The sequence below is a fragment of the Leptonychotes weddellii genome, chromosome 4 (genome assembly GCF_054177405.1).
Source record: "Leptonychotes weddellii isolate Sample4059 chromosome 4, ASM5417740v2, whole genome shotgun sequence".
Classification (NCBI taxonomy): Eukaryota; Metazoa; Chordata; class Mammalia; order Carnivora; family Phocidae; genus Leptonychotes; species Leptonychotes weddellii.
The window spans coordinates 41,811,231-41,837,928 of NC_138372.1; the positions used below are offsets into that span (position 1 = coordinate 41,811,231).

The 26,698-nt window shown below is 36.5% G+C and overlaps 1 protein-coding gene across 1 annotated transcript in view; it reads right to left on the reverse strand.

Moving 5' to 3' along the window:
• Positions 1 to 26,698, reverse strand: part of FYB2 (FYN binding protein 2) — a 95,613-nt gene that overhangs the window by 46,932 nt on the left and 21,983 nt on the right. Inside the window, 1 exon segment of the mRNA XM_081818489.1 lies at positions 10,106 to 10,206. Coding sequence (XP_081674615.1) covers positions 10,106 to 10,206 — 101 coding nt within the window.

Here is a 26,698-nt window from a genome sequence, read left to right on the forward strand (position 1 = left end):
CTTTCTTGCTGCTAGGGTCCTGAGGCTTTAGTTTAGAAAAGTGAGCAAAAAACATGTTGCATTTTTTTTTTTTTTAAATTAGGCTCCATGCCCAGAAAGGAGCCCAGTGCGGGGCTTCAACTCATGACGCTGAGATCAAGATCTGAGCTGAGACCAAGAGTCGGATGCTTAACCGACTGAGCCACCCAGGCGCCCCTCATGTTGCATTTCAAGGTCATTATTATTCTATACATACAGTCCATTGATAAAACAAATGAAATCCTAGGTTTTCTTTAGGGATTGCCTGCACGTGTTTGTTTGACACACAGACCTAAAATTCTTGGTAGATGATTAATACTATGCACTTCAACTAGAGTCATTGTACACTTTTATTTTTACTGATTTTTGAATCAAAATGTATTATTTTGGCATTGCTTACTTTAAAATATTTGTTTAGCTATTTATACATAATAAATATTTGCTTATGATGCAGTTTGCTCCATATCCATTCCAAATATGGATTCCTTTTCCAATTTTAAAAATGATAAGTCCCCTCCCCGAACTGATGTATCATTCTTTGTTTTTCAAAGAAATAACAAATCATGATGTTTTTGCTTCTCACTGCCCCCTGGGGAGAGGGGAGATATTATTATTCTGTCTTGGAAATGGGGAAACCAAGGCTCAGAGGAAGCTTACTTGCCAAGGCCGCTACACAAAAATACACACTGAATTAACAATGCATTCATAATTTGATTATGATTTTTTTTTTAACAAACTAGAGGTTCTCCAGAGATAAGTTTTACCATCACAACTTGCTCCCAAGGAAGGAATATAAAGGACAAAGGACTGTACCCCAGGGGGTCAGGAAGGGACAAGGAATCATAACAGGAGGATGCAACCCACAGCCCTGGAGCGCATTCTCTCCACTGACAAGCTTTATTCCAGCTGGGGGAAAAGGACACACATCACAAGATGGTCCTCAGTACCCTCCAACTGCTGGCACCATAACATGACCACAGCTTACAGGCTTTTTCTCCATGTACTAACTCCCTGTGTGACCTTGGAAAACCAGGAGGTGAGAGGACTCTTACTAATAATATAAAAACAGTAATAAAAATCAGCTAACATTTTTTACACTTACAAATAGCAGGGACTATGCTAAGTGTTTAAATGTATGATTTCACTTAATTCATACAATGATCACTCTTGACACCCCCATTTCACTGAGGAGGAAGCAGAGGCTCAAAGAGTGAAGTTAACTTGCCCAAGGTCACTCTGTTAGCAAATGGCTTTCAAACTTTCTCCCAGCTACGGAATCATTCATTTAAGTGGAATATTGCCCACCAGCGTACACAGAACTTCTCTGGTTGATGTTATCCTCAAGGTCTCCAGTACCCCTCAGGACAGTCCTAGGGCCTAGGAAGCATAGTCTGAATGCCTGGTCTAGATGACCTGAGGACAATTCTGCAGAACTTCTAGAACAGCCTATATCCTGCTTACTCACATTCTGTATAAAAGGGCAAAGCCTAAGAAAGGCACCCATGCTGAGCTATGCACCCCCAAGGAGATGGTCTTTGTTTTCCTGGCATTAAGGGACAAACTCATACAATGGTGACAGTGAAAGCTAACCACCTCATCCTTCTCCTTCTTTTCCTCCCTCTCTCTCCCCCTCTCCTCCAGAAAGGTAGCATTTAGATTCCTCACCCTTGGTGGACAGAGAATGAAAGAAGGATCCATTTTGAGTTAATCTTTGTAGAAGATGAGACTTACATTGAGATTGATTGATTTTTACCTATGGATATCCAATTGCTCCAACACCATGAAAGGCTAATGTTTCCTCCATTAAATTCCCTTTTATAATTTTGTAAAAAAAAAAAAAAATCAGTTGGACACACTTGTGTAGGTCTCAGTTCTGGGTTCTTAATTCTGTTTCATCATGCTATGTGTCCTTCCTTGCCAATGCCACATAGTTTTGATTACTACAGATATAATTCTTGAAATCAGGTAGTCTGCTACCTCCCAATTTTTCAGGTTTTTTTTTTTTGGTGGTGTTGTTTTTAGCTATTCTAGTTCCTTTGCTGTTCTATATACATTTTAGAATAATCTTGTCAATATATTAAAAAAGAAAAGATCTTGCTGAGATTTTTATAGGAATTACATTAATCTGTCTATCGACCTGGGGAGAATATTTTTTCTACATGGAGTTTTCCAATCCATAAACATTGCTGGGAATGGCCAGCAATCCCTGTACCGATGGATGAAAGATTACTCCAAACTTTGCTGAGAAAGAGAGGAGAAGGCAAGGGGGTCAGAGACGAAGACCCTTTGCTCTTCTTTGCTCCAGCTTTTATTGGTCCTTCAGGATAATCACAAATCCTTATCACTGTTTCTCAAGCACGTGATGTGTGACAAGGGATCTTGATGAAACTAGGAGGATCTCTTTACAGGAAAGATACAATATGCTAATCTGCGTGTTCTAAGAGTTCTGCTAAACATAGCCTAAGGGACAATGCATACGTCTCTTAGATCACAGGGCGGCTGTTTGGGCTAAGAAAGCTTCGGGGAAGGCAACTCCCCACGGCATTCCAACGGCAGAGTGGTCACGTGGGCCTCAGCATTCCAAAGGCCTATGCCCTTCTCTGAAACCCTCCCTGTCCTTAACGGCCTCTGTGTTTCATTTTAACAAGTCAGGTATTATGGCTGATTTCATGCTCTACATTAACCCCAACAAAACATGGTATATCTCCCCCATTTATGTAGGTTTCCTTTGAATTATTTCATCAGCAATTTGTAGTTTTCAAAATTTAAGTCTTGTAACATTTTGTTAGAGTCAATTTCTCTTTCTTTAGCTATTGTGAATGTTATAGTATTTTCTGATTTTAGTGTGTTCATTGCTAGTATATAGAAATAGGATTTTTTAATTCTATTTTGTGTCCTGTGACCTTGTTGAACTCATTTATTCTTCTAAGATTTTTTTTTTTTTTTTGTAAATTCCTTGGAAATTTCTACCTAGGCAATCCTGTCGTCTGCAAATAAGGACAGTTTAATTCTTTGTTTGATTTGTATATCTTTTATTTCCTTTTCTTGACTTGTTACCCTGGCTAGAACTTCCAGCACTATGTTGAATAGGAGTGGTAAGAGTGGACATCCTTGCCTTCCTTGTTCCCAGTCTCAGGGGAAAGTATTCAATGTTTCTCCATTAAGTATCATATTAACTATAGGCTTGCTTTCTTTCTTTTTCTTTTTTTACAAATGCTCTTTTTTTCAAGTTGAGAAAGTTGCCCTCTATTCTTATTTTTCTGAAGGTTTTTACCATAAATGGGTCTTGAATTTGTCAAATGTGTTTTCTGCATAGATTGATGATTGTGTGATTTTTGTTCTTTAGGCTGTCAATAAAGATTTCATTGATGATTGAGTTTTTTGAGTGATCTTTGAAAATCAAACTAGCTTTGCATCCCTGGAATAAACAGCATTCAGTTATGGTATAATTCTATTTTATGTCTTGCTGAATTCTATCTGCTAATATTTTGCAAAGGATTTTTATGACTATACTCATGAAGGATGTTAATCTGGAGTTTTCTTGTGCACATCTCTGTCTGGTTTGCTATCAGGGTAATACCAGCTTCTTAAAATCAATCAGTAAGTGTTTCCTCCTCTTCCATTATTCTTGGAAAGATTGTATAGAATTGGTGTTAATTCATTTTTAAACATTTGGTAGAATTCTCGAGTGAAATCTCCCAGGACTTTGAGATGGTCTTTTTGGGAGTTCTATTTTCTGTTAATAAATTTATTTTTAAATTTTAATTCCAGTATAGTTAACATACAGTGTTAAAGCTTTTTTTTTTTTTTGAGTTTTAAAATTATGGATTCAATTTCCTTAACAGTTATAGGGCTATTCAAATTATTTATATTGAGTGACTTGAGGTAATTTGAGTTTTTGAGGCATTGTTCCATCTTTAAGTTGTCAAATTTAGATATGTAGAGTTGTTCATAATATCCTCTTATTGTCCTTTTGAAGTCTGCAAAGTTTGTAATATCTTTGTTTCATTCTTGATACTGTTCATTTGTATCTTCTTTCTGTTTCTTTGTTAGACTTGCTAGAGGTTTGTCAATTTTATTGATCTTTTCAAAGAACAAGCTTTTCCTTTCATTGATTTTCTCTACTCTTTTCTGTTTTCAATTTATTTCTGTTCTTAATCATTATTCTTTCCTCCCTTCCACTTGCTTCAGATTTATTTTTCTCTTCTTTTTCTATGTTCTTGAGGTAGGATCTTAGATTTAAAGATTTTCCTCTTTAATGTAAGCATTTAGTGCTATGAATTTCCCCTCTGCATTCCTTAGGCTGTGTCCCACAGATTTTTATATATTTTCATTTTCATTCAGTTCAATATATATATTGATTTCCTTTTAGAAATGTGTGCTTTTGTTTCTAAGTGTTTAGAGAGTTTTCTGTTATCCTTTAGTTACTGATTTCTAGCCTGATTACATTGTGGTCAGAAAATACACTATGATTTCGGGCGCCTGGGTGGCTCAGTCGGTTGAGCGACTGCCTTCGGCTCAGGTCATGATCCCAGGGTCCAGGGATCAAGTCCCACATCGGGCTCCCTGCTCTGCGGGGAGACTGCTTCTCCCTCTCCCACTCCCCCTGCTTGTGTTCCCTCTCTCGCTGTGTCTCTCTCTGTCAAATAAATAAATAAAATCTTTAAAAAAAAAAAAAAAAGAAAAAAGAAAATACACTATGATTTCAATTTTTCAAAATGTGCTGTTTTATGGCCCAGAATATGGTCTATCTTAGTATATGTTTCTGGATGCTTGAAAAGTATATGTATTCTGCTCCTGTTGCACCTTCTATAGATATCAGTTAGATCCTGTTGCCGATGATGTTGCTGAATTCTGTATCCTTGCTGATTTTCTGAGTAGGTGTTCTGTCAATGTGGAGAGAGGGGTGTTAAAGTCTCAAACTATGAGTCCATTTGTCTATTTCTTCTTTCACCTCGTGCTTCACATGTATTACAGCTCTGGAGCTTGGTGCACACACGATTGTTTTGTCTTCTTGATGGATTGACCCTATTATCATTACATAATGTCCCTCTGCATCTCTCATAATTTTCTTTGCTCTGAAGTTCACTTTATCAGTTATTAATATAGTCACACTGACATTCTTTAGATTAAATTTACATCCTCCAATCTCTCTCTTTTAATTGGTATATTTAGGTAATTTACATTTAATGTAATTAATGCAATTATTGCTATATTAGGGTTTAAGTCTGCCCTTTATTTTTTATTTTGTGTTTGTTCTTTTTTTCTTTTTTTTGCTTCTTTTTGATATTTTGTGCTTTCTTGTGGGTTATTTGAACATTTTTTAGAATTATTTTTTATTTACCTATAGTTTTTTTTTTTTAATATCTCACTGTATAGCTGTTTTAGTGGTTGCTCTAGGGATTATACTATATATACACGTAACATCACAGTCTACTGGTATGGACATTTTATCAGTTCATGTGAAGTATAGAAACCTTATTTCCCTCTATGTCCCTTAACCCTTTCCTTATAATGGCCTTATGTATTTCTTTTATACACATTTAGAACTATATCAGATAATGTTAAGAGTTTTTGCTTCAACCATCAAACATAATTTAAAAAACTCAAAAGAAAGAAAATATGTCACATTTACTCACATTTGTATTCTTTCCATTTTTCTCTCTCCTGAAGTGACGGTCCAAGGTTCTTCCTTTTATCATTTCTTTTCTGTCTAGAAAGCTTCCTTTAGCCATTCTTTTAGGATAGGTCTGCTGGAACAAATTTTCTTAGTTTTCCTTCATCTGAGAATATCTTGATTTCCCCTTCAGTCTTGAAGGATATTTTCACCGGTAATAGGATTCTGGATTGATAGTTCTTTTCTTCTTGTACTTGAAAAATGTTGTGCCACTTTCTTCTGACTTTTATGGTTTCTGATGAGAAATTCAGTCATTCAAATTGTTTTTCACCTATAGGTAATGTATCATTTCTTTTGTTGCCTTTAAGATTTTTACTTTTTATTTTTTATTTTTTTACAAGTTTGATTATGTTTTTGTGTGGATTGGGTTTACCCTGTTTGGGATTTTCTTGGCTCCTTCAATCTTTTGTTTAATGTCTTTTACCAAATTGAGGAAGTTTTCAATTTCTTCACGTACTTGTCCAGTAGCATCCTCTTTCCCCTTTCTTTCCAGTACTGCAATTTAACACTTGCATTATAGTCCCACAGATCCTTGAAGCTCTGTTCATTTTCTTCCCCCATTCTGTTTTCTCCTTATTGTTCAGATTGGGTAATTTCTATCATTTCTTTCAAGTTTATGGATTCTTCTATTCTCCCCATTCTGCTGTTGAGCCCATCAGTGAGCTTTTTATTTTTCTCATTGTATTCTTCACTTCTAAGTTCCTATTTCTTTTTCTTTACACCTTCCATTTCTCTGCAGAGACATTCTATTTCTTCTATTTTAGAATAGAGTTTTACTCTATTTTTTGTGTGTTTCAATCATGCTTGTAATTGCTCACTGAAGTATTAAGAGCTGCTTTAAAGTCTCTGTCAGAACATGCTAATACTTCAGCTGTCTCAGTGTTGGCATCTATTGATCATCTCTTCATTCAAGTTTAGACTTAGACTTTCTTGGTTCTTGGTATGATGAGTAATTTTCTTTTGAAACCTGGACATTTTAAGTATTATGTTATGAGACTGGATATTATTTAAAGCTTCTGTTTCAGTTGGCTTTTCCTGGTGACAGAAATGGGATAACTTTTTTTTGTCTGCTGAGGGTACACATCTAGGTTCTCCACTTCTTGGCCTCCCAATACCCAAGTGAGGGCAGGGCTCCTCACTCCACTTGGGCCAGAGTGGGTACTCCAGTTCCCCACTCAGCTTCTGCTGATAACACCCTGGCTAAGAGTGGTAGGAGTGCTTGTTTTTGCTCTCTATTTGGCCTCCTTACTGCTGGGTAGTTGTGAAAGTCCTGATTCTCCACTGGGTTTTCTCTAACAACATCCCAACAGGGAGAAAAAGGGGCACCTTCTGCGGGGTGGGAGACTGGAATATAAGCTCTCCACAAGGTCTTCATTGTAGGTGGAGTTTTGTTACTCCTGGAAGTGATGAAAGTCCCAGCTTCTGACTTAGCTTTCTCTGCACCACCTCAGCAGAGGGGTTGGGGTACATAATTGCAGGCTGATGAGGGTGGGTGTCTGGGATTCCCACTCAGCATTGGCTGGTGGGGTGGAGCCAGTTTTTTCTGTGATGTTTGGCTGGAGTAGAACAGTTATTGTCTAAGGCTTTTTGTTTTTCTAGACAGCCCCTTCTCTGGTCCTTAGGCCAGAGAGAACAGGCTTTTGCTGTAGATGTTTCTGTTTGTACCCCCTGGTGTTTCTGGATTGCTGGCTTCTTTAGCTCGAAGTCTGGGATATATGAGGCAAGAAGAAAACCCAAGGAACTCACCACCTATTCTTCCTTGGGTTCCTAGGTCTCTAGCTGGTCTACCTTCTTATTTCTACCTTTTCAGAGTCTTCCAGTTTTCTTATGTTTGTTTTACATATGATATCCAACAGTTTTAGTTGTACTTAGCAGGGGGAATAGGAAAGAGTATATATGCTCCATCTTTCCAGAAGCAGAATTCCACTTGACTTTAAATGTATTGTTTTACCAAACTCTCAGAACAATGCCATGAAGGTGATATTATACCCATTTTTCAGATGAAGACACTGAGGTTCAGATGTCATTCACCCAGTAAGTGGTATAAAGATAATTGGAAGATAAATGGGGTAAGAGTCAAACGAGTAAATACAGTGGGGGCAAAATAGCTCACTCCCTTTTTGTTTGTTTGTTGTTGTTGTTTTTTTCTAACTGCCTCTTGGTCCTTTAAAGAGGAACAAGGAAAGGGGTGGGGACATGTAACAGGATCCTTTTGATCCCAGGCTGTAGTTCTTCAGTTTCTTTAGCCCTGACAGGTCTATTCCTATCTCCCACCAGGATGTTCTCTCTGGCAAGGGACACCCTCACCACCCTCACCTGTCTCCCACCTTCTTCCCTTTCTGCTACCCTATGCTCTGTTACTCTAAATTGCATCAGTGGCTTATTTTCTGAGCCCTTTCTCTTTCAGCCATAAACACTTGCCTCATTTATGAAGTACATGAAGAATCCCTCAGTGAAAGACTGAAGAGAGGCTTGAGTTAGTGGCTCCTTCTTTGGGTACCTCAGGTGATATTCCCTGGCAGGCCACCATGAACATTTGTGGCCTGGGAAGAACAAATGCAGGCCTCTGGTCCAGCTTCCCACTTTCAATCCTCAGCTTCCCCCTACATGACAAGGGGCCTTGCATAGGCCCAAATCCCATCCACACCAGCCCGCATGAACTGCTCTCCCTGCAGCCCAGTCTGTCCTGGGACTCAGGGAAGAGACCCAAGCAGGACCTCAGACAGCCACTTGAGAGGGGGTTTTCTGGGGGCCTCATGTATCCAGAAAGAGAAGGTATAGGCTCCAATGAGAGCATCTAAATAGCCCTATAAGCCCTTTGTAGAAAGGCATGCAGTTGGAATTTAGTCCCAATGGGGCCCATGGCCTTTCTATTGAAAGCATGGTTTATAAACCAGCAGCAGCAGCACTACCAGGGAACTTGTTAGAAATGAAGATTCTCAGGCCCAACCCCACAGCTACTCAACCAGAATATGTTAAACAAGATCCCCAAATGATTCATATTTTAAGTGTTAGAATTTGAGAAGCCATATTCTGATGCAGGTGCCCAAGAACAGAACAATATTGCCTTATGGGGGTGAGAGGGGACAGGAGTTGCTTGTCCTAGGACTAGTATTTTATAAGCCATATGGGAGAATGTAGACTTTGCCCAGTCTAAGAGAAAGAGAGAGGGAGCTTTTCCAGTAGTTCTACAACCCTTTATTTCCTGGGGAAGGGGAGGGCAATTTCAATGGATCCTAACTCCTACCCCACAAACCTCTTATGTATGTATTCCTAGGCAAATGACTTCTCCCAGACTCTCAGGCTTTTTTCTCCACACAATAAAGAAGCTGAACCAGATGATCTCTCTCTAACCCTCCCTCCAGGGAAGCAAAACATCCTCGAATGGGAAGCAGCATAAAACTGTGAAAACAGCATGCATTTTTTTGTTTATTATGTTATGTTAATCCCCATACATTACATCATTAGTTTTTGATGTAGTTCCATGATTCATTGTTTGCATATAACACCCAGTGCTCCATGCAGAATGAAAACAGCATGCATCTCAGAGGCAGTCTGAGCCTTTCACATGATAGCTCTACCATATATTCCTTGTGGGACCCTGTACAACTCAACCTCTCTGGTTCTCAGTTTCCTGTCTCAAAAAGTGGGCTAATAAAACCGCTGTATCAGCAGGGATGCACACAGAGAACCTACTACAGAACTTGGCCTATAGTGTAGGTTCAGAAAATACTATTGTTTATTCCAGCGCAAACGTTTATGCCTTTTGTAGAGAATCGGCTGATCCTACAGGCAGAACAAAGACACAGAAAATTGTAGAAATGTTATGAGGCCCTGCTTCTTCATTTTCATACCTGACAGGGTCTCTTTCTTCATAGAAAGGTCTGAGCTTTGTCAGCAATACCAGAAGCGGGAAGACTTAGCTCTGAACCAGTGGTCAGATCCATTAAATGAATTCTCTGCTCCTATTCAGACTAAACACAGGGACCTAATTCTCATAGTCTGTTATCTCCCTCTCCACACACGGAGTTACCAGGGGAGTTCAAGAAAGACACCACAAGAAGAGAGATGAAGTTTCTATAGGAGGAGAAGGAAGAAAAATGAATCGCCGTATCTTGATTTTCCCTCCCACATATCTACAGAAGGCAAGGCATCTAGGTAGATTGGTGAAGGAGAGAATAGAAGAGGTAGAGAGAAGGCAGCACTAGGAGTTGTGAGATAGCATTGATGCCCAACTGGATTTATTTATATTTTTAAGAGACCAGGCAGGGGGGAACAAAAAAGAAACGAGATGGTAGAGCAGCATGGCTGTGAATTTTTAAACTTATAGTTAGCTAGAGGGAAAATACCATTTTTGCCACATTTTCATTCCACTCAGGGTTACAATATTAATTGGCTTAGCAGACTTACAATCAGCAATTTCTTTTGCGGTGCACAGGTTAATGGAGTTGCCAGAGTGTTTCAGATATGAAATTGTTGCCTCATAATTATGTGGTTCTTCAATTTCAGCACTGAGAAGCATAGAGAAAAAGGTTACTTAAAATAAAACATTGCTTTAAACATATTTTAAAACTTTTTGTATTTTTTCTTCATTAGAGAGGTAATATGTCTGATGAATACGGTGATTTAAACAGATATGGAAGGCACACCACCCCTACTCTAAACTATAGAAATTCTGAAAAATATAACACAAAGAATTACATGAAGAACACAGAACTCATCTAGAAATCAGTAAAGTCTCCAGGTGCCATATATAGGGAGGAAAGCACAACTAAAGAATTAAGTGAGAATTACATGCAAAGGGAAACTGAGACAGATAAAGAAAAATCTTAATGACTGGGTGGCTGAGGATTTACTTTGAGTCAGAAGTAATGGGAAGCTAGAACTAAGCTATCAGCATGAAGTTCAGAGTCAAAAATGCCATTTCATCTGTAAAACAAATTGTAAAAAATATATGTACACTTTCCCAGGGAATAGCAGGGAAGCTTGGTATCCAGCTATGACTGTTGGAGCCTTTTAAAAGAACCACCCATGAGAAATCAGAAACTTGAAAACCAAGTACAGGTGAGGTTCTAAATGTATACTGTGTATTTCAGAGACTCAGAGACAAAATGGTGCTTGCAGTCCAACCCTCTCTTGTACAGCAAATCTGAAATCATTCTGTAAAGATGCTTCCACAACCCAAGGCACCTATGGTGGCCAAAGGAAACAATTCCCACTTAAAACAAGCTTATAGTAAAAAAAAAAAATGCAAACCACATAAAGAGATGAGCTACTACATATAGTCAGAAGATATAACAGAATGACAGAATTAAACAACAGAAAGACATGAAAGTGACTTTAAAATAAATATTTTTTTAAATGTTCAAAGAAATAAAGGAATAAAAGCCATTAGGTAAAAAGCAAACAAACAAAAAACTCAAGAGCATGAAAAAAGAATGTAGCTTTAGGGACAGGAGAAAGGAGTTACAGAAATCATTAGTTCTTGTAATAAAAAATTTAATGCAGAAGTTGAAAAGTAGATTAGACACAGCAGGAGAGAGAATTGGGGAATTAGTTAGATTTAAGGAAGTCACTCAGAATGCAGCAGAGAGAGATGAAGAGATGGAAAATATTAAAAGAGAAGTTAACCATGGGTAAGATAGAATGAGAAGGTTCAACATATATAGACCAGGGATTCCAAAAGGGAAAAAGGAAAGGGATGATGAAAAGGAGTCAGTATTCACATGATAATACCTAAGACTTTTAAAATTAAAAAAGGACATAAATCCTTCAATTGAAGTAGCTTCAACAATAAGAAATAATGATAAATCCACACTTACATACTTTGTAATAAGTTAGCATAAGTCAAAGGAAAAAAATGTAAAAGCTGTGTGAGAGAAAAGATAGATTACCAAGGAATAGCAGACTGGCAAGGGGCTTCTCATTAGCAGCAATAGGTGGTGGAGATTGTGGATAATATCTTAAGGGCTGAGGAAAGATATCAGTATCAAATTATCTTCTAGCTAAATTGTCATTAAACCTGAGGGAGAAACAAAGACCTTTTCAGAATACCAGTACACATATTTACTGCTCATAGATTCTTGCTGAAATACATCAAATCATTCAAATAAATTGAACTAGTAATGAAGTAGGATATAAGAAACAATGGTGGGGGAGTATCTAGAAAAGATGGCAGAGCAGGAAATCCTGAACTCACCCAGTCCCACAGACACAGTGAGATAACTACATCTATTGAAGAACTCTGAAATTGACCTCAAGACTGGCAAGACAGATCTTCCACTATTAATTGGACAGAGACTACATGGAAAATGGTAAGGGGGTGGAGATATAGTTGGGAAGCAAATCCTCAGCAAGACTAACCACAAATGGGAGGGACACCACAAGCAGGAAGAAGCAGAAGGATCAGACCCACCCCCACCCCCCCAGGCACCAGGGACCTGCATTGTGAAGACGAGTCCTCACAACGTCTGGATTTGAAAACCAGTGGGGCTTAACTTCTGGAGCTTTTAAAATCAGCAGGTTTAATTCTGGGAGAGCTGGAGGGTGAAAAGAAACCAAGTCCCTGAACTGAAAGAGCCAGCATAATAAATAACTTGGCTGAGACATAGCACAGAAGCAGCAGTTGGAAAGGTGCCTGGGGTAGATGTCAGTTTTTATTTACTACTCTCAGAATGGGTGCTGGTGGGGCAGGAATCTTCAGGAAATTTCTCCAGGTACCAAAGCAGTGGCAGGCACCATTTCTCCTCCCCCTCCCCAACTCTAGATGATCAGACACTTGTAGGAGCTAGCTCTAAAACTCTCAATCTAACTTGCTAGCACCACATGCCCCACCCCTGTGTTCATCTGCAGACACGCCCCATCCAACCCACCCAACTCAGCAGGTTCCTTCAAAGCAGCTCCTGCCTGGCCATACCCTACATGTGGCCCCAGCAGAAACCATTATCATTCCAAAGTGACTCCTGCCCTGGGGAGAAGGGGGAGATAATACTACACACCAGCATGCCCACAGTTCTGACTGGCTGTGCAGGAAGTGGGCCCTGCTGTGGGGTGAGCCTGCAACTGTGGCAGAGAGGCTAATTGCAGCCATCCAGTCTGACTGCTGTCCCTGCCCACATAGGAGCCCCCTCTGGTCTCAGACAGGCCTCTCAACAGCTGAGGGACCAAACCTTGAGGATGTGCTCACAATAGGGAAAGTGGGCCATTGCAGCCAGCTGGACTGAAGGCAATCACAGCTCAGACACAACAGTAAGGCACACACAGCCCACAAGGGAGACATCCCTGCAGTGCCTGATTCTTGTGACCTGGAGGGATTATGCTACAAGACATGATAGGACCTCTTCTACACGAGGCCACTACTTTTAAGACCAGGAGATGTAGCTGACCTCCCTAATATATAGAAACAAACATAGCGAGTTAGACAAAATGAAGGGACAGACAAATATGTCCCAAATAAAAGAATAAGACAAAAATCACAGCAAAAGAGCTAAATGAAACAGAGATAAACAATATGCCTGATAAAGAATTCAAAGTAATGGTCATAAAGACATTCACTGGACTTGAGGAAAGAGTTGATGATCTCAGTGAGAACTTCAATAAAGAGATAAAATATATATAAAAAAGAACCAGTCAGAGATGAAGAATTCAATAACTGAAATAAGAAATACATGAGAGGAGGGGCACCTGGGTGGTTCAGTTGGTTAAACGTCTGAATCTTGATTTCAGCTCAGGTCATGATCTCAGGGTTGTGAGATTGAGCCCCACATTGGGCTTCACACTGGGCACAGAGCCTGTTTAGGATTTCCTCTCTCCCTCTCCCTCTGCCATTCCCCCACCTTAAAAAATACATGAGAGGGAATGAAAAACAGATTAGAGGACACACAGAAGAACAGATCAGCAATCTGGAAGACAGGGTGATAGAAAGCACCCAAGCTGAATGGCAAAATGAAAAAAAAAATGAGAATAGATTAAGGAAACTCAGTGACATAATCTAGTGCAAAAACATTCACTTTATAGGGGTCCCAAAAGGAGAAGGAAAGAGAAAAGGGGAAGCAAAAAACTTATTTGAAGAAATAATAGCTGCAAACTTCCTGAATCTGGGGAAGGATACAGAAATCCAGATCCAGAAGGCAAAATTAACCCAAGGAGGTCCACACCAAGACACATAATAATTAAAGTGGCAAAAAGTAAGGATAAAGAGAAAATTTTAAAGGCAGCAATAGAAGAGAGTTACATACAAGGGAAGCCCCACAAGGCTATTAGCTGATTTTTCAGCAGAAATTTTACAGGCCAAAGGGAATGGCATGATATATCAAAATACTGAGGAAAAAAAAAAAATCCTGCAACCAAAAATAACCTACCCATCAAGGTTATCATTCAGAATAGGAGAGGTTAAAAATTTCTCAAACAAAAGTTAAAGGAGTTCATCACCACTAAACCAGATTTATAAGAAATGTTAAAGTGAATACTTTGGAAAGAAAAGGACATGACTAGAAGAAAATCATTAATGGAAAAAATTTCACAGGTAAAAGCAAACATATAGTGAAGGTAGTAGATTAATCACTGATAAAGCCAATATGGAGGTTAAAACACAAAAGTAGTAAAAACAATAATATCTATAAATAACAGTCAAGGAATACACAAAATAAAAAGATGTAAAATATGGTATATACAAAAAACCTGGAGAGGGGAGTAAAAATTTAGCGCTTTTAGAACATGTTTAAACTTCAGTGAGCATCAACTTAATAAAGACAGCTATAGGGGCGCCTGGGTGGCTCAGTCATTAGGCGTCTGCCTTCGGCTCAGGTCATGATCCCGGGGTCCTGGGATCGAGCCCCACATTGGGCTCCCTGCTCTGCAGGAGGCCTGTTTCTCCCTCTCCCTCTCCCCCTGCTTGTGATCCTGCTCTCACTGTGTCTCTCTCTGTCAAATAAATAAATAAAATCTTAAAAAAAAAAAAAAAGACAGCTATATACATAAGATGTTATATATGAACCCAATGGTAACCACAAATAAGAAACCTTTAACAGATACAAAAAAATAATAAAAAACAACATAAAAAGAAAGGAATACAAGTATAACACTAAATAAAGACATCAAACCACAAGGGAAAAGAGTAAGAGAAGAAAAAAGGAACAAAGAATTACAAAAACATACAGAAAACAATTAACAAAATGACAGTAAGTACATACCTATCAATAATTACTTTAAATGTAAATAGACTAAATGCTCCGATCAAAAGACACAGGCTGACTGAATGGATATAGAAACAAACCCATGTGTATGCTGCCTATAAGATACTTACTTAAGATCTAAAGACACATACAGACTGAAAGTGAAGGTCTGGAAAACATATATCATTTAAGTTAAAGTGAAAAAAAAAAAAAATCCAGGGAAGCAATACTTATATCAGACAAAACAGACTTTAAAACAAAGACTAGCAAAAGACAAAGAAGGGCACTACATACTGATGAGGGGATCAACCCAACAAGAGGCCATAACAATTATAAATATCTATGCACCCAACATTGGAGCACCTAAATAAATAAAGCAAATATTAACAGACTTAAAGGTAGAAACTGACAGTAATACAATAATAGTAGGGGACTTTAATACCTGTTTCCATCAATGAATAAATCATATAGACAGAAAATCAACAAGGAAACAGTAGTTTTGAAGCACACATTAGACCCAATGGACCGAAAAGATATATACAGAATATTCCATCCCAAAACAGCAGAATACACATTCTTTTCAAGTACACATGAACATTCTCCAGGACAGATCACATTAGGCCACAAAAGAAGTCTCAATAAATTTAAGAAAACTGAAGCCATACCAAGGATCTTTTCCAACCACAACAATATAAAACTAGAAATCAATTACAAGAAAAAATCTGGAAGGAACACAACTACAGAAGGCTATATAATATGCTACTCAATAATGAATGAGTCAAACAAGAAATAAAGGAAAAAATAAAAAAAATACATGGAGATAAATGAAAATGAAACACAATGGTCCAAAATCTTTGGGATGCAGAGTACAGGCCTACCTCAAGAAACAAGAAAAATCTCAAATAAAAGACCTAACTTTATACCTAGAAGAGTTAGGAAAACAACAAAGCACAAAGCTAATAGAAGGAAGGAAATAATAAAGATTAGAGCAGAAATAAATGAACTTGAGACAAAAAAAAAAAAAAACAGAAAAGATCGATGAAACCAGAAGTCAGTTCTTCAAAATGATAAACAAAAGTGATAAGCCTTTAGCCAAATTTATCAAGAAAACAAGAGGAGTTAAGTAAATATAATCAGAAATGGAGGAGTAAGAACTGACAGTAAATACAAAGGATTATAAGAGACCATTATGAACAATTTTATGCCAAAAAATTGGACAACCTAGAAGAAATGGATAAAATCCTAGAGATTTATCATCTTCAGAAACTAAATTAGGAAGAATTACAAAATTTGAACAGACTGATTACCAGTAATCAGGAATCTAAATTGATTCAGTAATAAAAAAAATTCCCAACAAACAAAAGCCCAAAATCAGATAGTTTCAGGATGAATTCTACCAACTATTTAAAGAAGAGTTAATATCTATTCTTCTCAAACTATACCAAAAAATAGAAGAGAAAGTAAAACTTCCAAGTTCATTCTATGAGTTCAGCATGACCCAGATACCAAAACCAAACAAAAACACTACAAAAAAAGGAAACTATAGGTCAATATCTCTGATAAACATAGATACCAAAAATCCTCAAAAAAATACTAACAAACCAAATCCAACAATACATTAAAAAAATCAAGATTGAGTAGGATTTATTCCAGGATGCAAGTGTGGTTCAATATTTGTAAATCAATCAGTGTGATACATCACCTTAATAAGAGAAAGGATAAAAACCTTATGATCATTTCAACAGATGCCAAAAAAAAAAAAAGGGGGGGCATTTGAAAAAATACATCTAAAAAAAGAAAAGAAAAAATACATCTATTTATGATTAAAAAAAAAAAATCTCAACAAAGTGGGTTTAGGGGTAATACACCTGAACATATAAAGGCCACATATGAAAAACAAATAACATTATACTCAAAGGTGAAAAGCTGAAACTTTCCCTCTAAGATCAGGAAGAAGACAAGGATGTTTTCTCTAACCACTTTTACTCAACACAATACTGGAAATGCTAACCACAGCAATCAGACAAGAAAAAGAAATAAAAGGCAATCCAAATTGGTAAGGAAGAACTTACTATTTGCAGATGACATAATACTATATATAGAAAACCCTAAAGACTCCACCAAAAAACTATTCAAACTGATTAATGGTTCAGTGAAGTTGCAGGATACAAATAAGTATACAGATATCTGTTGCATTTCTATACAATAACAGTGAAGTAGCAGAAAGAGAAATTAACAATTCCATTTACAAATGCACCAAAAAGAATAAGATACCTAGGAATAAATCCACCAAGGAGGTGAAAGACCTGTACTCTGAAAACTATAAGACATTGATGAAAAAGATAGAAGATGAGACAAATGGAAAGATACATTATGCTCATAGATTGGCAGAATTCATATTGTTAAAACGTCCATACTACCCAAAGCAATCTAGATTCAATGCAATCTCTTTTTTTTTTTTTTAAAGATTTTATTTATTTATTTGAGAGAGAGAGAATGAGAGAGAGTGAGTACATGAGAGGGGGGAGGGTCAGAGGGAGAAGCAGACTCCCTGCCGAGCAGGGAGCCCGATGCGGGACTCGATCCCGGGACTCCAGGATCATGACCTGAGCCGAAGGCAGTCGCTTAACCAACTGAGCCATCCAGGCGCCCCTCAATGGAATTTCTATCAAAATACAAATAGCATTTTTCACAGAACTAAAATAATTGTATGTAAATTATCATATGCATGTAAAATATTTACAGTATATAAAATATATAAATTTAAAAATTTGTATGGAATCACAAAAAGACCTTGAATATCCAAAGCAATCTTGAGAAAGAAGAACAAAGCTAGAGGTATCACAATCCCCAATTTCAAGATATACCATAAAGCTATAATAATCAATAAAATATGGTGCTGGCACAAAATTAGACACATAGATCAATAGAACAGGACAGAAAGCCCAGAAATAAACCCACGCTTATATGCTCAGTGAATCTATGACAAAGAAGGCAAGAATATACAATGGGGAAAAGACAATCTATTCAACAAATGGTGCGGGGAAAACTGGACAGCTGCATGCAAAAGAATGAAACTGGACAACTTTCTCATGACATACACAAAAATAAACTCAAATGGATTAAAGATCTAAATGTGAGACCTGAAACCATAAAACTCCTAGAGGAAAACATGGGCGGTAATCCCTTTGACATTGGCCTTAGCAATATATTTATCGATAGGTCTCCTCAGGTAAGGGAAACAAAAGCAAAAATAAACTATTGGTACTTCATCAAAATAAAATGCTTTTGCACAACAAAGGAAATCATCAACAAAACAAAAAGGCTTGGAGAAGATATTTTTAAATGACATATCTGATAAGGGTTAATATCCAAAACATATAAAAAAGCTTACACAACTCAAAACTGAAAAAATAAATAATCCAATTAAAAATGGGCAGAGGGGGGCACCTGGGTGGCTCAGTCAGTTAAGGATCTGCCTTCAGCTCAGGGCATGATCTCAGGGTCCTGGGATGGGGCCCTGCATTGGGTTCCCTGCTCAGCAGGGAAGCCTGCTTCTCCCTCTGCCAGTCTGCCTGCTTGTGCTCTCTCACTCGCGCATGCTCTCTCTTTCTCGAATAAATAAAATCTTTTTAAAAAATGGACAGAGGACCTGAATAGACATTTTTCCAGAGAAGACATACAGATTGCCAATAGACACATGAAAAGATGCTCAACATCACTCATCATCAGGGAAATGCAAATTAAAACCATGATATTACTTTACACCTGTCAGAATGGCTAGAAGCAAAAAGACAAGAAATAACAAATGTTTGCAAGGCTGTAGAGAAAAAGGAACCCTCATGTACTGTTGGTGGAAATGTAAATTGGTACAGCCAGTGTGGAAAACAGTACGGAGGTTCCTCAAAAAATTAAAAATAGAATTACCAGACAATCCAGTAATTCCACTACTAGGTATTTACTCATGAAAAATGATAACACTAATTTGAAAAGGTATACACACCCCTGTGTTTACTGCAGCATTATTTACAATAACCAAGTTATGGGAGCAGCCCAAGTGTCATCAATAGATGAATGGATAAAGAACAAGTGGTATGTATATACAATGGAACATTACTTATCCATAAAAAAGAATGCAATCTTGCCATTTGTGGCAACATGGATGGACCCAGAGGGTATAATGCTAAGTGAAATAAGTCAAAGACAAAGACAAATACCATATGATTTCACATATATGTGGAATCCAAAAAACAAACAAATGTATAAACAAAGAGGAAACAGATACGTAAATACAGAGAACAAACTGGTGGTTACCAGAGGGGTGGTTGGTGGGGGAATGGGGGAAATAAGTGAAGGGGTTTAAGATGTACAAACTTCCAGGTATAAATAAATAAGTCATGGAGAGGAAAGTACAGCATAGGGAATATAGTCAGTAATATTGTAATAACACCGTGTGGTGACAGATGGTGACTACACTTATTGTGGTGAGCATTGAGTAACAGAATTGTTGAATCAGTATGATGTGTACCTGAAACTAATAAGACACTGTATGTTAATTATATTTCAATTAAAAAAAGAAATAATGGTGATCAAATAAATTAATAAAGCTATTGGTAAGTCTAAATACATATCAACTGTAAAAATGACTAATTTGTAGAAGTTTAAGAGTAAGATGGAATTAAAAATATTAAATAATACTATGAAAAATAGTGGGAGAGGGCTATGAGAGTTATCCTCACATCTTTGTATCATTTAGGAGCAAGAGAGAGATTTTGATTTATATCAGACTTAGTTAATTGGATGTCAAAATTTAACTGTAACTACTAAAAAGAATAGAAATAGAGTGTTTAACTTCTCAATTGGTAGAAGGAGACTATGGAAATGAGAAAACTTAAATATTAAAGAAGAAGGCAGAAAAGGAAAAAAATACACATGTAAAAAATTTCATAATATACTTAAAATGAGAAAAAATCCAAATAGATCAAGAATCACAATAAATGCAAATAGATTTCTTTAATAAAATAGTATCTGCATGTTGTTAAAATCTAGCTAATGCTCTCAAAAAGCAAACCAAAGCTCCTTTATAAATGTATGGAAAAAGATATGCAAACCAAATACTAACCAAAAGAAATCTTAGGTAGGTTTATTAATATTAGACCATACTTTAGCATGACTGATCAAGAAAATGAGAGAAGGTACACACATGCGTGCATATACACACATGCACACAAATTATGGACAAGAAAGACAATACTAGAGAGAGATTTAGGTTTTCAGAATTCTAAAAAAAATGTTAGGATAAACTTTCTGCTTAAGAAAGCAGAAATTTGAAAATTTAGGAAAAACTGGTGAACTTATAAATATAAAATTACCCCAGCGACTGAAGAACTATATACAAAGGCTGATAAGCCAATAAAACATTCATGAGCCTGAATCAATAGTACATACATCCACTCTCCCTCCCACTTACCTTCACACTCAATCCATCCTTCTTTCTCCTCCACCAAATAGTTTTATGGGCAAGTTTGAATGAATAGTTTCAGAGAACAGAAAAAGAGAAAAGCTACCCTACTCATTTTAAGAGGGCAGTATGATTTTGATATGAAAACTACAACATGACCAAAAATTAAAAATATAGCTCAATCTCACTTAAAAGATTTTAGCCCAAACTCACTAAATACTAAAAAAAATGAGTTAATTAGTATTAAAATTAACTCAAGAACAACTAAAATTTATTCAAGATGTCAATGATGGCATCAGAAAGTCTACTTCATCACACTTTTCTCTTATGAGAAAACCAGATTATTTTAATAGATGCAAAAAAACCATGCCACACAAACTTTCTTAACTAGATTAATCTCCAATATCATACTTAATGGTGCACTGTAGCAAAGAATTAATATCTCAACTCCACTGGAAACTTCTGCAATAGGGAAAAAAGACAAACTCATAGAAAATTGGACAAATGGATATTATAGACATCACAGAAGAAATTTTGAATAGCTTATAAAAATAAATTCACACACAAAAAAATAAAAAATAAATTCACAACCATGTAGTAAACAGGGAAATGGAATTGAGATAATGAGAATTAGTTCACACCCCTCAGTTTAAGCAAGAATCCCAAAGTTTGAAAATAATACCTCATTTGGCAAGAAGAAACTGGAACTTTATACGAGCTTGAGAATATAAACTGGCACAGCCACTTTGGAATATATTTTTCAATATCTAGTAAAACTGAAGTTGTTTACTATTGTTTAGAAATTTTATTTCTTAGTAAATAACCTAGGGGAAACCTGGTTTTATATATATATGAGATGATTATTATAGCATCATTTGAAAGGGTGAACATTCAAAACAACTGGAATGTCTCTCAGCAAGGGAACACATGAACAAATTGTGGTATGTTCATATGATGGAATATCTACAATATGCAATTATATTGACTAAACTAGACTTATATGCATCAACATAGACAGAATATGAAAACACAGCTTTGAAAAAAATCACGCTACAGGATAATAAGATGGCATTTATAAAAAAATGTAAAATACCATATCTGTAAGAAATATGAATTTGTAGTTAAAGTATAAAATATACACTAAATGGATACATTCCTGTATCCATATTACAATTTGCTGCTGGGAGGGAGAATGAGATTGAGACTGAGGAGTGAAATGAAGGGGACTTCATCTGTATCTGCAACAAATGGAAAATCACTACTTCACTAAATGTGGAACATAGGAGAGGGAGAAGAATCACCCATGACCTTCCCACCTTAACACAAGTGAGGTCTTAGTATTTTAGTATTCTTCCTGATTTTTTCCATTTATAGAAATGTATATTAGTATACCTGCTGTTACAGACAATGAAGAGGTTGGAGTTCTCTTTTCTTGTCCCCCCCTTTCCCATTTAATATTACAAGCACATTCCACCTGATTGTTTTCCCTCATTTGACCAGCTTAAGTATTTTCAGATTTTTTTAAAATCATATTCTCTAAAGATGTATGAATAGTTCATTTTGCTGAAAAGGAAAAATTATGAACTCCAATGCATCAGTAGTTTCTCCCCTATTTTGTTTCCCTTCCCTATCATAAAGTAATCGAGAGAAACTTTCTTAAATTATAGACTATGCCATGTATCTCATGCTCCAATGACCTAACAATCTCATCAGGTCTATGGTAAATTAACTTTATTAATAAGAAACAATTTGTGGAAAAATTGAAAGAAGATGTCTAATCAATTTCTTGGACAATTTTTGTCAGAAATGAATAAGTATCTGACTTTAGATGATCGAAAAGAATTTCAGCTGAATATAAAAAAAAAAGCATCTTTCAGATCAATTGTCTTTACAGAGGGACAGTCCCAGGATTAATGTTAAAAATGAAAAAAGATATTGTAGATGTATTTAAACCTCCTTTTTTAACCACATGAAAATACTTTTTATCCTTTTCCTGGTCCATTAAAACCAGATCTGAAATCTGCCTTGATTTAATACAGTGTGGGTCAATATAAAGAACTTGGATTGCAGGGAAGAAATAACAATGATTTAAATAAATCTATGTGTCAATTTTTTTGTTTTCACATTTATTAAAATATCTGTCTAGAGTCTGTCTCCAGAACTATAGACATTATTGGGAGGCAGCACAGAATTACAGACAAACTTGGATCTTGGGGTCAGACAGATATAAACTTGAATCCTAGCTCTTCTACTTTCTAATTATAAAGTACTGAATAAATACCTTAATCTCAGTTTCCTACTTTATAAAATAGTAATAATAAAATCTAATTTAAAGGTGTATTGTGGATATTGAATGAAATATTTGCTTTCTGCACACAGGCATTCCAATAAAGTGTGCTAGTAATATTATTATATTGGAAGACAGAAATTATAATATTAAAAAAATAAGTTTCAACACACATCTGACGGATGACTATGATCCCTTCCAGAGACCTTGGAGGGTGGGTATTATCTTCATGCTCTCCCTCTGCTGTGCTCCAAGCATGCAAGTATCTCTCACAGGGGAGCTCTTATACACATCTGGTTTTTAGTCTAGTGCTATGGTTTTTGTGGCTGCTATCCAGAAAATGCTCCTTGATCACCTGATTCTGGTGGCCAGGGGGGCTTATGTTCCTGTGTCCCACAGGACTGTAACAATTGGAGAGACAGTTCTTGGCCTGCTGTCATCCCTAGGGCATTGTATAAACATCAGGCTGAAACACAACCCCAGTCATTCTGTTAAAGACGCCCATTTGCTTATCCTGGAGTTTTGGCCTGAGGGCCAGGCTTCAGGTGTGCCACACATCTAGAGGCCTATGGAGGGGCTCTCAGGGGACATAGGCCAGTGGCCACCATCTTTGTACTCTCTCTCTCTGCCTCGCTACTACTCACAGGCATCTCCCAGAAAGGAGCCTATACATTCATCTGGAGCCCTGATTGTTCTGTCACCCAGGGGACACTTCCAGATTGCCTAGCTCTGGTTGCCAGTGGGGCTTATGTTTGCAGTCACACAAGACGGTAGATAACTGAATACTCTAAAAGTTGCTGTCAGAGAGTCTGGCTCCTAATCAGCCTGAATCTGGGTGCTGACTGAGGTCCTCTCCTTTGGGACACTGATACGTCTTGGCATAGCTTCACTACTGGGAGCTATTAACAATATAATAGGCTGCTTGGATGATCAAAAAGTTTGAGAACATCAGATGCTAGGGCAGGGTTGAATGATAAGGTTTATCTCCTACACAAGGCCACTCCTTCAAGACTGGGAGAGGTGGCCATTTCATCTACTATATAGAAACCAACACAGAGAGTCAAGCAAAATGAAGAAACAGAGGCATGTGTTCTGGGAAAAAAAAAAAAAAAAAAGCCCACAAGAGAAAACCATGGGAAAAAACCTTAATGGAATAGAGATAAACAATCTAACTAATAAAGAGTTCAAAGTAATGGTCATAAAGATGCTTACTAAACTTAGGATAAGAATGGATGAACACAGTAAGAACTTAAAGAGAAAATATAAATAGTACCAGTGGAAGTCACAAAGCTGAAGCATACAATAACTGAGCTGAAAAGTACACTAAAGGGATTCAATAGCAGAGCAGATGAAGCAGGACAAAGGATCAGTGACCTCAAAGACTAGACACTGGAACTTATTCAATCAGAGCAGTAAAAAGAAAAAAGAATGAAAAAGAGTGAAGAAAGCTTAAAGGACTAGTAGGACAACATCAAGCTGACTAATGTTCACATTATAGGGGTCCCATGAGAAAAGAGAGAGGGGGGGTCAAAAAGAAATAATTACTGAAAATTTCTCTCACCTGGAGAAAAAAAAAACACACATGTAGATCTAGGAAGACCAGAGAGTTCCAAATGAAATAAACCCAAGGAGACTCACACAAAGGCACATTATAATTAATATGTTGAAAATTAAAGAGAATGCTGCAAGCAGGAAGAAAAAAACAACTTGTTACATACAAAGGGAACACACCTAAAACTATGCGATTTCTTCAGTAGAAACTTTGTAGGCCAGAACAGAATGGCATGATTTGTTCCAAGTGCTGGAAGAAAAAAAACTTCAACCAAGAATATTCCACCTGGCAAAGTTGATGTTAAGAACTGAAGGGGAGATAGAGTTTTCCAAACCAGCAAAAGGTATAAGAGTTCATCACCACCTAACCAACTTTACCAAAAATGTTAAAGGAACTTCTTTATATGAAAAGAAAAGGCACTAATTAGGAACAAGAAAATTTATAAAAGTATAGGTAAAGGTAAGTATATGGTAAAGGTAAATATATAATAAGGTAGTAGATTAATCACATAAAGCCAATATGAATGTTAAAAAAACAACAGTAGTAATAGTAATAATAACTGTAATTGTAATAATTAGTTAAGAGATATACAACATAAAAAAGATGTAAAATGTGACATCAAAAACATAAAACATGGAGATAGAGTAAAAATGTAGAGCTTTAGAATGTGTTCGAACTTAAGTTATCAACTTAAGATAGACTGTTATAAAGCTAAATTGTTATATGTAAGCCTCATGGTAACCACAAAGCAAAAACCTATTGTATGTACACAAAAGATAATGAGGAAGAAATGTAAGCATACCACTAAAGAAAGTCATCAAACCACAAAGGGAAAGAGAAAGAGGAGAATAAAGGAAAAGGGGAAACTACAGAACACTGAGAAAACAACAGAATGGCAAGAAATACTTACCAATAATTACTTAAATGTAAATGAGTGAAATTCTCTAATCAAAAGACATAGAGTGGCTGAATGAATGAGAAAACAGACCCACCTATATGCTACCTATAAGAGACTAATCTTCAGATTTAAGGACACACAGACTGAAAGTGAAGGGTTGGAGAGAGATACTCCATGCAAATGAAAACCAAAAGGAAGCTGGGGTAGCTATACCTATATCAGACAAAATAGACTTTAAAACAAAGATTGTAATAAGAGACAAAGAAAGCATTACATAATGATAAAGGGGCCAATCCAATAAGAGGATACAACATTTGTAAATATTTATGCGCCCAACACAGGAGCACCTTAATATATATGTAACAAATATTAACAGACCTAAAGGGAGAAACAGACAGTAATACAATAATAATAGGGGACTTTGATACCCCACTTCCACCAATGGATAGATCATTTAAATAGAAAATCAATAAGGAAACATCAGCCTTAAATGACACATTAGACCAGATGGACGTAACTGATATATAAGAACATTTCACTCAACAGCAGCAGAATATACATTTTTCTCAAGTGTGACTAGAACATTCTCCAGGATAGATCATATGTTAAGCCACAAAACAAGTCTTAATAAATTAAAGAATACTGAAATCATTATTGAGGATCTTTTCTGACCACAATGGTATAAAACTAGAAATTATAAAAAGAAAATTGGAAAGTTCACAAACATATTTTTATAGAGATTAAACAACATGTTACTGGTCAAAGATGAAAAGAGAAATAAAAAAATACCTTGAGAGAAATGAAAATGGGAATACAACATAAACTTATGGGATGCAGCAAAAGCAGTTCTAAGAGCAAAGTTCATAGAGATAAATGCCTACCTCAAGAAACAAGAAAAATCTCAGACGAACAACCTAACATTACCCCTCAAGGAACTAGAAAAAGAAGAACGAATGAAGCTCAAAGTTAGGAGAAGGAAGGAAATTACAAAGATTAAAGAGGAAATAAATGAAACGAAAAGACAACAGAAAAGATCAATGAGTATAAGAGCTGATTCTCTGAAAAGATAAGTTTTGCACAGTGAAAAAAACCATCAATAAAATAAAAAAGCAACCTACTGAATGGGAGAGAATATTTACAAATTAGATATATGATAAGGGATCAATATCCAAAATATATAAAGAACTTCTACAACTCAATAGCAAAAACTCCCAAACAGTCCAATTGAGAAATGGGCAGGATATCTGAATAGACTTTTTTTTTTTTCCCAGAGAAGACATGGAGATGGCCAATAGGTACTTAAAAAGATGTTTAACATCACTAATCAGAGAAATGCAAATCAAAACCACACTATTACCTCATACCTGTTAGGATGGCTATTATCAAAAAGAGAAGAAATAAAAAATGTTAATGTGATGTGGAGAAAAGGGAACTCTTGTGAGCTGTTACATGAGAATGTAAATTGGTGCAGTCATTACAGAAAACAAAATGGAGGTTCCACAATAAATTAAAAATAGAACAATCATATGATCCAGCAATTCCACTTCTGAGTTTTTATCTGAAGTCTACAAAAATGTTAACTCAAAAAGATATATGAGCACCCTCATGCTCATTGTACCATTATTTACAATA